A 12495-nucleotide genomic window follows, 5' to 3' on the forward strand; every position below is an offset into this window, starting at 1 on the left:
CTTTCCTTTCTTTTCCACAGAGTACTTTGAATTCATACTTGGGTAGTGTTTTTATTTATACTTATGTCGTGATGTTTGAGCAGAAATTTCACTTATAGTAGCTTATTTATCTATTTTAAATCTAAGTGTTTCAGTGAACTTTCTGCCCTCATAATCTACAATGCTAAAACAGAAAAAAAAGATGCCTGAGGTGAAAAAGGGACTGTTGTCTGCAGTACAGCAGCATGCTACTTTGGTAGCTGCAAGGAACAGATGTATTTTTTTGGGCAAGGTGTTCAGGCATGAAAGCTTTTACCAATCTCGAAAAGCAGATGTGATCTACAGCCCTGATACTGCAGCACTTCCATCTACAGATTTTGACTTGTTTACCTAATTCATTCTTCCTAACTGGAAAAGCAGAAAAAAGAATGTAAGCTACTATCTGCAGCTGCAAAGCTGAAAGAGTAAAAATGGTGTGAAAGGAAAACATTATCATATAAAAAGCACCACTGTTTTTAACTTCAGGGAGATAGTGATGCTGATAGTGTCCCCAGTACCTCCAGCTCTGCAGAACTTAAAGTGTTCTGGTAAGAAATGGAAGTGGTGGCTAAAATAACTCCAGCAGTTATGTGTAATGAAAAGGTAAGGGAGCTGATGGCAGCAAGTACAAACCAACAGTTTCAAAAATGCTAGTGAAGATAAAACAAGTCTGCATAATCTGAGGCTGAAGGACAACTGGTTCCTTTATCAGAAACCAGTTTAATGGCAGTGAGGTGGAGGAGCCTGGACTCTCCTTTGCAGGGCTCCACAGCAGTGTGGTGGTATGCAATGGTAGCAATCTATGAAAAGTGAAATTTCTATTTATTTTCACTAGTAACTCTTACCTGTTTCATCTGATATGCATCCACCAGTTTTGTGAAAAGACCAAAGTTATCTAACCTCATAAATATTAATCTTGGGAAAATTGAGGCAGATGCAATTTTAATTACTTCAGATTCATCTTTATAATTAAAATTACTGTGACATACTTCATGTTGAGCAAGACAGTTACTTTTAAGAGAAATCATTTGTATAGTTAATTTAACTCAGACCAGAAATAAGTGAAGTATCCAATACTCAGGGTGATAAACCACAGGAGCAGGTAGCCTAAGAGTGCAGTGGATCCTTGGTCACTTGGGGTCTTAAAGTCAAAATTAGATCTGTTTCTGAAGGGTATTTCCTGGTCAAGCTCATTTGAGATGGATGCAGCAGTTGGTTGGTGTGAGACTCCAGAAGGTGCTATGTGGGAAATTGAGTTTATCATGAGTCCTTTGGCCTCAAGATCACTGTGGTTGCAAAAGGTGAAAATTCATGAGCTATATGGTGTAGGGAGTGTAGATGAGGAAAATTTAGGGGCTATTTCTCCAGTTGTTGAAGTTGTCAAGTCTTTGTTTCTTTTGAGTAACACATTTGACTCCTAGCTTAAAGTTTTGATACTGGTAATTCATTTTATATGCTATATAGGATTTTACTTACAACTCACTTCTAAAATGATGGATAATTAAGATTATTCTTATGTCTCACTGTGAGCTGTGCTGCATTTGTCTCTGCTTCACAGCAACACTTAGCCTGTCAAATATTTTTCCTGTTTAATTTTACCTCTGAGAGTCAGGCTGTTTGGCTTGCAGTGCTAATGGTATGAGTGCATCAAAAGGCATAAGGAGACAAGGGGAGTGAGGCATGGGGGAGAAAATCACCACCTTTCACTGGGCTCAGAGAAACCACTGCTTTCAACGGTGGTGCTGGTTTATGCTGCTTTAAATGCTGATAGTTATGCTGTAAGGTAACCCAGTGCTTCAAAAGTACATTTTAAGGGTGAACTGAAATGAAAACATAAGTCTTTAGCAGAGCAGGTTCACTCAGAACTTCCTCTGAAAAGACAAGCCAAGACTCTGCTATTTAAATTCCTATGTTTTTTCTCTATCATCTTCTCTGTGAATGTATTCTGTTCCTACAATCCTGCTTGATTTAAGGTTAGTGTCAGATGGGGAAACGTGTAGCTGTGAAACTGCTAACATGGAATGAGTTTAATTCCTTTAAGTGACCTATCCATTTTCAGCTTTATTACTGCATGGTCACTGCTTCCCTCAGTGCTTTTAAAATTGGAGCTGGGTGGAGGGGAAGCTTTGTGCAAAACTTCACCTTCCTCGAAATGAGTAATTTGGAGACTTGACTGGAGGGGTTGCTCTCTTGTGTTCCCATTTGTCCAGGCTGGATGGCTAACTTGAATCTCTGCATGTTTTTCTTTGCTTGCCTTACTGAACTGCTTCTCCCTTGGGCTTTGTCCTGTCTCTTGCTTTCTGAAAACCAGTATGCTTACTGCTTGAACAGCAATCTTCTGCTGCTTTCCCCTTTATTTTGAAGGTGTCCCCAAGGAAAAGTGGCAAGAAATGGAAGTCCTGTCAGCTTTAACATCAGCACTATTGCAGTGCACTTCTGTAGCTTAAACCACAATCCTCTTTAGCTGCATGCACCCTAGGGAGAATAAGGGAAGGAAAGAAGGAATGAGGTGGAGGCAGGCTGATTTCTGTGGAGAGTTGTGACTGTCTTTCAGACTGGCTGTTGCCCAAGCAGAGCTGCTGGGCTGAAGGCTGTGCTGTCTGTCTGAAGTCCAGAAGAAAGATCCGAGGCTGGTGAGGATCGTGAGTGAAGAGAATATGCTGCTTTCCCACTTATTGGGAAAATGATGTAATGACATCCCAACTGATGAAAATCAAAGTGTGCTAGAAGTGACCTGAAGATGGAGTAGCAATAAACTTTTTTTTAAAAATAGAAATTAGTACTTGCCTCTGAGTTTGTCTTCTGCTACTATTCGGGGACAGAAGTGTTGTAGCTTGTGGGATTGCCTTGCAGAACTAATGCATGGATACTTTGCTACTCTTCAGCTGTAGCCAGAGATCCTGACTGCACAAGAGGGACTTCAGATGAGTATTTGGCATGTGAGGTTAATGCAGTAGATTGGAGAAATACCTGAGCTGGTTCATGTAGCAGAAGGGTGGTTCATAAATTGCTTTGCAGTCCTAGAGTAAGAAAAGTCTGCGATTCAACTTGACCTGTCTGTAGTCAGCTTTCTTGGCTCGGAGGGATTGCAAGAAAACTGAGAAGTAAATCTCTCCTGGATGAATTTGTCAAGTACTTCTACTTTTTTAGGATTTGGAAGGCAAACAGATGACGTCTGGAGAATGAGCTTCCCTGGCTGAACGTCTCCTGTATGTTCTGCTCTCAAATGTGTTGTGACCGTGGATGAAAGCACTGGCAGTTTGTAAAGGTGCTACTTATAACTGCCTTGGCAGGGACAAGCCATACAGCAGATAATGGGACAGTGAACCTTGGGCCACTGTGACAACGAGCTGCCGAGGGAGTTAATTTGCATTTGTTAAAACCAAAATAAAGTGTTGCCCTCAACTAGGACCGGTAAAAGCAATGCAGATTTGATTGCATTCTACTCTGGCAATCTGTAAATGATAGTAGATGCAGAACTCATGAAATTATAAACTGAAGTTCTTGGGTTTGTGTGTGGTGGTGTTTTTTAAATAGCTTTGTGGTGATTGTTTTTCTGTTGAGTAATTTTTTTAAACTGGAGAACTCAGTTTGTTTACAAATAAGACTGTAGATGAGAATGCTTTCAGTGAGAAAAAGGTTTGTGAAGGTTAGTGTGTCTAGTTGTTTTGTTTTTTTTTCTTGTTGAGCTTATTGCAGGGATTGCAGTGATGGGATGACAAACTGGTGACCAGGCTTACAGTGCTACAGCATTTGTGATCTTGGAAAAACTAGCTACACTTTGCACCACAGCTCATTAAGAAGAGTGACTGTTAAATAGTTATTTGAAAAGTTGGGGGAGCTTAACTCTCTTGGGCCGTTTTGGTATGGAAAGTGGAAAGATTTAGGGTTTTTCCTGCCTTGTGAAAATACAGTTTATTTACAATGAAGTGATGTTCATGTTTTTTTTGTGGTAACTTTTTTTTAACTGGAAACTCCAATGTTGCAATTCCATGGCTCTGTGGAAGTGCCAGCACAGTCTGTCCCTCTGCTCAGCCAGCACTGGGACTGTCCAGCTGCTGGCTGGTACAGAGAAACCAATCAGTTACAAGCATAAGATAAAGATCCTTTTAAATGCACTTGGTTCAGTATGTCCTAAAGAACCAGCTTAACTAATTGCATTTTAAACCTCAGCAAGAGGAGCCAGAAGTCCAGCTTTGACAGATGTTCTTTACTTTGTTTTGCTTGAACAGCTTAGAGCTGAGTCAGTTGCCCAAATGTAGGCATCTAGAGCTGCTCAAAATTTTTACAGTATTCAAGACCCTGTATGGGGCTAATGGATATGATGTAGGATATGGGAGAATCCTGTACCTCTCTAGGTGTGACAGGAGACACCATGAAGGACACATCTATGTTGAAAGGAACTATGCTCAAGCATCTAATTCCATCCTAAACCTCCTTGGCTTTTTCAGCTGTATACATCCCTCATTTTCCCTTTATTCCATTTGATAGTACATGATTGTGATGACCCTCAGGGGTCTGTACTGAGAATACTTTTGTGTTTCTGTGCTTTTAAATACCTTGATTAGGGGATGCAGTGGGATTGGAGTGCACCCTTGGCAAGTTTGCAGGTGGCACTAAGCTGAGTGGTACAGTTGATGCTCTGGAGGGAAGAGATCTGGAGGGACCTCAACAGGCTTGCTTGGTGAAAATGGATTGAGAGCAGCCTTGCAGATAAGGACTTGAGTGGCTGAGAGGCTGGACATGAGCTGGCAGTGTGCACTGGGAGCCCAGAAACTCAGCTGTATCCTGGGCTGTATTCAAAGCAGTGTGGCCAGCAGGATGAGGGAAGTGATTCTTTCCCTGCTGTTCTTGTGAGATCCCACCTATCTATGTGAAAGATATCCCTGACCACAGCAGAACTGCATGAACTTTAAATGTTTTTCACCCCAAATCATTCTATGATTCTGTTACTACACAATTTTTAATGAAATGCTGAGTGGCTCTTCCAGTAGCCTGGGCTGGATTTTGTTTCCAAATCTGTGAGTGTGGAAACAAGATTCTGTTCTCATTTTCAGCTTCGTAGCTTCTGTTCCTCCTGCAGTGTTCTTCAACTCTGCCTTTGTTCATTCCGTGATGTTTCTAGAGCTATACCTGGTGTATCTGTCTAAAAATACATGTTAAACTATTGTTTTGCTTGCCCTGTTGTATGACTGCTTCAATAAAAGTCCTCTGCTAAAGAGCATTTCAGAAAGTGTGTGTCTAAATTTGCAATGCGCAGTAAAATCTCCTTGTATGCTAATGTAATTCTCATGAGTGCTGTATGCTGTCTTCCACTAAAATTGTTGGATTGCTTTCTTCTCTCCAAGAGTTTGTAAGTTATAGTTGCTTTTGAATTTTGCATTTTTCTTCTGTCCCTCTGCATAGTTGCTCAGTAGTTTCCTTCTGGCATTTTTGAGTGGCTCATGTAATACATCCTTGACAGGAACACTTACCAGAACAGATGAAAGACATTGTAATGAAAATAACATTTTCTGGTAACAGTGACTGCCAATCTAAATGTGTACTTGCCTCAACAGTGAGTATATGGATTCATGGGTCCTACAGTCACCAAAGACAAAAATCTTTCCGGCCTTGGGAAGTTTTTCATGGGACAAAAAAAAACTCTGCAGGTAATTGTTCTTGTCCCAGGTCTGTCCACTACTGGAGACAGAAACATTAGAAACTTGTACCATATACACAGAGGTTTGCACCACATTTTCAGACTATCTTACTTGACCTATGGGAGTTTGATTTTATTTCTCTAGAAGGTAATGCTAAATTTTGGAGCATGCTGAAATATTAGGCTTTACTTTATTCCTGTTATTTTGAAACTGTATTATGCAAGTTGATTTAGGCCTTTAAAAGTTTGCTTAGACATCTATGTCTCTGAATGCCAAATACTTAGTCTTGATCCAGAAAATTACAGGGCCAAGAGATATTTTTCTCATTGAGATGCACCTTGTCAAAACAAAATTTTCAGGGTTGGGAAAACTGGGTATTTTCAAAGCACAAATGAAAGATCCCAGGACAGACCTGAAGTGTTTGGTCCTGGAATGGAAACCCTTGTGGTTAGGGCTGAACTCTCCTGCCTGCTCAGGCAGTTCATGTATTAGGAATGATTTGTGGAATGATCAGTCAGCTGAACTGGGAGCTCCCTGTGCAGAGGTACCAAGAAACAGGAGTATGCCTCAAATCAATTTTGTTGGTTTTTTTTTTTTTGTTTTGTTTTGGTTTTTTTTTTAGCTTAAAATGCCTTGTCTGAGATTCTGTGCAGAAGCATTCTGCATTTCTAGACCTTCAGGAAATGCCTGTGCTTATTAATTTTTTTCCTTAATCTAGTAAGAACAGGTTTTAGGAATGGAGGGAGTGGGAGAGGGGAATGGGAGCCACTGGTGTTAAGTGCCCTTGTAGGTGCTATTAGAAGCTGCTGTGGGATTGAGCTCTGCCAAACCTTCCTTCTGAAGCTGGGCAGATGTGTAAAAGAGAAGACAAAAGAAAAAGGCATGAAGACAGGAAGGGCCAGGATGAGGGACCATGTGGTGCAGTGGTCATTTTCAGCTGAGAGAGAGAAATGCTGAGATTCAGCCAGCGGTTTAAAACAAATAAAAAGAACAACAGCAACACACACCACCAAAAGAAAAGGAAATCTGGGCTGGGCAGCTCTGAAGAGGAAAACAGAGGAATGTCTTTTCTGTGATTATGTAACTATCTGATGAGAGCTTCCTCTTGCAGCTTTGAGTTCAGAAGCTTGATGTCATGGAACTTGAAGTCAGTGACAGAACAGAGGGCTTTCCATGCTTGGACAGATGGTGGAACACTGTTCTCAAGATTTGCCTTTATCGGAGTCCTGAGACTTTTTGTTTTTCTTGAAGGACTTACAAGTACTAAGCTGCTGCAGCCTAGAGGCAAGAACAGCTGGCAGGTTGTCATCAGGGAATTTCAGGGAAACTCAGTTTTTTCTTTTCACTAGCAGGGAGGGTGCTGAAAGGTTTCTTTTTCTGGTGCTCCTGAGCTTCTGAAATAATTGGTTCATTAGTAACTAAGGAACAGAAGCATTTACAGGAAAAGCTCCTAGAAGCTGGTTTCCCTCTGAAAGATAAGTTGTTTTGATCCTGTTTATTTTTTCTGAAGGGCGAGGAATTTGTACAGAGTGCTCCAACCACTGACAAAGTATCTTGTAAAATATGAGTTGGGAAGCATAATTAATATTATATCATCTGATCAGTCAAGCAGCCCTACGGAAGGAACTGAGAGTAATGACTTTATCTCAGAGGGTCACTTAGCATTGCATAATGTCAAATGACTACATTAAACTTGATACTGGGCAACGTAATGTGGGAAGAGAATGTGATAAATACAGAAATCTAGGGAATGTCAGTGCTGAAGTAGGATCTAATTTATGATCTCTGTAAAAGGGTACCTTTAATGATACTTCTTTTGAACTATCTATAGTAGAGACATCATTTTTTTGATGTACCTTCTCCTCCTTTGGCATAGCTTCAGCTCTTAAAGGAGAGTAACTGGACTGTGAGATGTTGCCCATAATGGATTTATATTAACTTATTACACAGAATAGTAGTAGTTACAAAAGTAGTTACAAAACTGAGTTGAATATCATCTCTTGGGGAGAGTGAGGGTTGAGCAGTAACACTTTCTCCCCACACTAACACACTTCCAGAATGTCTTTGGGTCTTTAAGAAATGTTGTACTTGAAGGACTGATCCTCAACAGGATGGTTTTGTCATGGGGTGAACAGTGAGTCGGACTCTTAATACCAAATTCAGTACAGTACATTTTAGTAAAGTTTGGGTACTGTGTCTCATGAGATCCTTCTGGACTAGGTGTCCAGCACACAACTGGACAAACACATCATACAGTGGGTGAGCAACTGGTTCACAGGTTGGGCACAGTGGGTTACAGGGAATGGGCTGTCATCCAGCTGGGGAGCTGGCACTAGTGGGGTTCTGCAGGGCTCTGTCTTAGGCCCCATGCTCTTCAACACCTTCATAAACCCTTGGACACAGGACTGGAAGGGATCCTAAGGCAGTTTGCAGACAGCACAAAACTGGGAGGAGCTGTTGACTCACTTGAGTCAGAGAGGCCCTGCAGAGAGACCTCGACCAGTCAGAGCTGGGCAATCACCAACCATGTGCAGCTCAGCAAGGGAAAGTGCTGGATTCTGCACCTGGAATGGGCAGCCCTGGATGTAGGGACAGACTGGGGAATGAGATGCTGGAAAGCAGTGGCACAGGAAGGAGCCTGGGGCTCCTGACTGATTGCAAGCTGAACACGAGTCAGCAGTGCCCTGGCAGCCAGGAGGGCCAAGCCTGTCCTGGGCTTCATCAGGCACAGCATCACTGGCCAGGCCAGGGTGGGGATTGTCCAGCTCTGCTCTGCACTGATGTATTGATGCAAACCTGTAGCTTATGTTACCTAAGTGATGATTCAATAAATCTGTATTATACCAGAAGGAATGTTATGAGCCAGACGGAGCATAAGGCTTGTAATGTGTAATCTTCACCTATCTTATACTTAGTTGCTGTGCTGATCCTGAGCAGAATAGCCTTGAAATCTGTTTCATTGGGATTTTCAAAGGAGGCCAGTGAAGTTTAGAAGTAACTCACTAGCACCCTTCTGAGCTAAAAGGCAGTAAATATAATCTGAATCTTCCTCTCATGAGGTAGGTATACCAGCATTACTATCCAAAGGAAGAGAGAGCCTGTAGCAGCAAGGCAAAGTCTTGCTTGTTATCCTGAAATATTAAAAACATGAAAAAGTTGCAGCATAAGTGGTCCTGTTTAAAAACAGACAAGTAAAGACAAAAGAAATGCAAATGTAAGGAGGGATTTCTCATTCTGTTGCCTGTGAGACCTTGTATGTGGTGGTGGGAGAAGAAAGAAGGTAATCCCAGAGGTCACAAATTGCCTCTGAAGCTTGAGAAATCGCCTTCCCACTTTTAAGTCCATTTCATGGTACATTTTGTCTGGAGGCTTTTGTCTGCTCAGACTTCACTGTATTGGAATATTGCTTTTGTGGCATTGATCACCTTGCATCTGTGTGGATGCTGGCTTTTGTTTCAGCAGGAATGGTTTCAAAGATGTTGAGAAGTGATTAAAGTGCTTACTTTTACAGTAGGGCCAATGAAGACAAACAATAGCTATAGAAAGGGGCTTTCTATGAAGGTGTTTAGGATTTGTAACGAATTCTGACTTCAGGCTGTTACATGTGCTAATTTAGAGTGTGTTCACTAGAGATTAGTTGCACTAATTGTGTACATACACTGAGAGGCTCCCAGCCTCTGTCCCTTTGACTGTCCTAATTTGTCTTCATTTGTTTCATGCTCCTTAGGCTGTACTGTCACCTCCTTAATGTCTTTCATCCATTCATGCCTTTTGACTTGTCCACCTTAACGAGTCAGCTGTGTTTCCATCTTCTCTGCTATCCTTCTGTGATATATTTTCACCACAGCAAAACTTGTGCTTGTGATTCTTGTTTGTGCAGGCCATAAGCTTTGAGAAATAGAACACAGCATATATTAAAATCAAGTTGAAGTCAATTTGTCTGATAACAAACCACAGTATTTAGCTGAATCACAGTGAAATGTTGCATAGAGAGAACAAATTATGTAGTCTTAGAATTTATACTTGATTGTCTTATTGCAACAAACTATAGATAATAGAAAACTGTCTACCAAATAGGTCATCTCCACAGAAAGTCATGTCTAATTATTTCTCTCTTACAGTTTGCTAATCTCCTTCTTAGAGTTGTCTTCTCACATTATGAAAAACCAGTATAAGCAGAATGTTTTTACTTTTTCATTAAATTATGGGCTAGAGGCTTGCTTTTAAGCTGTAGTTTAAGCTGGTTGTTACTGCATACATGAAGGCAGACAAAAGCTTACTTTAGAAAAATTACTTTAAAGCTTCCTGATTCCAAAAAAGCTACTTTTCTTAGTGTAAGCAATGTTAAGATATTGTCAGGATATTTTAAAAGGTAGAGTCCTGTTTCTAAATGAAACTCTGTATGTATATGTGTCTTGTAGCAATTTTAAAAGTTAAGTTTGGATTAACTTGATGTAGTCACCAGCAGGCTTGATCAATAGTTACTTTTTGGGAAGCTGTGTGATGTTTAGTAACTTCTGAAATTATGCTGAATTGTAATTTAAGAATTCATCCTGAAAATGTTCCTTTAAATTCCTTTATTAGTGTGTTAACCTGGTGCTGAGAGGATAGTGAAATAGTCTTGTGTAACTTCAATTAATCACCCTTGTAAAATGAAGACCTTTAAATGATTCTCTGATTCTAAAAGATATATAACCTAAAAGTCACTTGGTAAAAACAGCCTGAGAGAAACTTAAGTTTCTCTCCCTGTATTCAGGTTATCTATCATTACACAGCCTACATGGATATGTAAATGGTGTTTTAGTTACTGATTGTCTCTACACACACCTGTAGATCTAATTTAGGTGATGTTTTCTTTCCCCTTCAGGTATGTCGAGCATAGATCACTGTGCTACAGGTTTGTTTTTCCATTCAGTAGAATCCATTTGTTTTACAATAGACAGACTTTGCAACGTTTATTGGCATAGATAAGGTGATTTAAATCAGGCAAACAAGGTCAGAGTTTCCAAGATCCACAGGCTTGTGCTGGTTTTGACTTCAGGGGGAGCCAACTAAATTCTTCTAAAATTATGGCTGTGAGGCCCTAGCTACAGGTTAAGTTAATAGGTACTTACTCTTGAAACACAACACAGGTATTTACTAAATGTTGTACTTTCCATCACATGTACAAGACTGTATTTGTAATTAAATGTAGTGGGTTAATCCAGGCAGAAGCATTATGCATATGGTGCTTGGTTTCTTTTCAAATGGGTTTTTAATTGGAAGGATATAAAAGGACTTGAGAGGTCTTTTCTTTTATAACAAGGTGATTGTATTGGTGTCTAAATTTTAGTCATATTGGTTGTAGTGGACAGAACTCAGTCTGACTTACCTGAAATGCAGGAGAGTTTTATAATTACTTCTTAATTTTAAAATAATTCTTCCCATACTCTGGTTTTATTCTAACCATCTGGAAAAGGTTTAGAAGCATGAGTGGAAAATAAAAATTAGCAATTGAAGCTGGGAAGGTAAAACTGCAAGGATTATTTACCCTCATGTTTTACTAAATAAACTGATTGACATCTGAGATTAAATGAACTTCCTTCCACTCAGCAGCATTAGTGTTGTACCCTTAGGTTCATGCTGTTGGTTGTATCTCTGAGACATCCATGGGTTTTTCTCTGGAAAAAGAAGGCTGAGTTACCTGCATTGTTTATCACTAACAGCCTCCTAGTCCAGACATTTAAACTTGGTTTATAGAAATACAAAGAGAGGGGAGAAGGAGTAATGTCTCTACTCAAATGCAGTGAGTAAAGCTGGATCTCTGTGAGCCAGGTAGGACATCTGCTAGGGCTGAGTGAGCAGCCAGCCCTGAGTTAGCTGCTCACTCTAATAACAGCTGATTTCTTTTGTCCTCAGATCAAGTCTCTTTGTACTTTTCCCCTGCTCCCTCACTGCTTGGCATAGCTGGTGATAGAACCTGCAGCCTGTCAGAATGTCCAAAAAGGAGGTTCCACATCTTCCTGCAGTTGCAGGAAAAATATGTAGGATGCAGGGTAAAGCTGTTTGTCAAAGAAATAAGGCTGGAAAAGCTTTCATCCATGTTTTGGAAGAATGTTTAGGGAATAGCCACTGAATATGTTGAATTAACTTTTTTTTTTTTGTTTATGGGAAAGCAGAAATACTGCTGTTGGAAAGAGAACATCTACTAATAAAGGATTTACTGCTGTCCCTGTCTTTTCATGAGATGATAAAGCACACAACTGGGGCATGTTCAAGAGAGCAAGGCTAGCTTAGTGTGGGTTTCAGTGAGGACACTACAGTTTGTGGGGTTTTTGTTTCCTTGTGGTGCAAATGGAAGGGGAATTTTTTTTTTTTTTTTGTTGAAATTAGGCAAATACATAGCATCATGTTTGTGATGAGCAGGCTGTTCTGGCTTTTTGTAGTCATTTTCACATTTGCCTGCTCATTCTGCATGAAAAACCCTTCAGTTTAAATCCTTGCAATGTCTGAGGCTTGTGACTTCTCTTTCAGAGCTCAGATGGGTCCCTGTCTGAGGTTGTGCAGAAATGGAAGGAGTATCAGCTCCAGTGCCAGAAATACTTGTATGAGACACCCCCCATTGTGGCAGGTAAGCTGTTTTGGTAGGGATAGGATGTATTAATTTTTAAAATGCATGGTAATAGTAGCAAGGGAGTGATTATGAACTTGAATATACTTCTTTCTGGTCCATTGCTTCTTTATCTCATTTGCTCCTGCCTGCTCTGTGGGACTCTTCCCTCTACTGGGGGAAGCATTTTATGAAGCTATTTCATTTTAAAGATGTTTGTCCTTAGGTCCAGAGTGTTACACAGAG

General features: G+C 40.4%; 1 protein-coding gene across 1 annotated transcript in view; it reads left to right on the forward strand.

Annotated features, from left to right (window-relative positions):
- GLP1R (glucagon like peptide 1 receptor) overlaps positions 1 to 12495 on the forward strand; it is a 77678-nt gene that overhangs the window by 13957 nt on the left and 51226 nt on the right. Inside the window, exon 2 of the mRNA XM_056488208.1 lies at positions 12174 to 12270. Coding sequence (XP_056344183.1) covers positions 12174 to 12270 — 97 coding nt within the window. The remainder of the gene's footprint in view (positions 1 to 12173; positions 12271 to 12495) is intronic.

This window comes from Oenanthe melanoleuca, chromosome 3, assembly GCF_029582105.1.
Source record: "Oenanthe melanoleuca isolate GR-GAL-2019-014 chromosome 3, OMel1.0, whole genome shotgun sequence".
Classification (NCBI taxonomy): Eukaryota; Metazoa; Chordata; class Aves; order Passeriformes; family Muscicapidae; genus Oenanthe; species Oenanthe melanoleuca.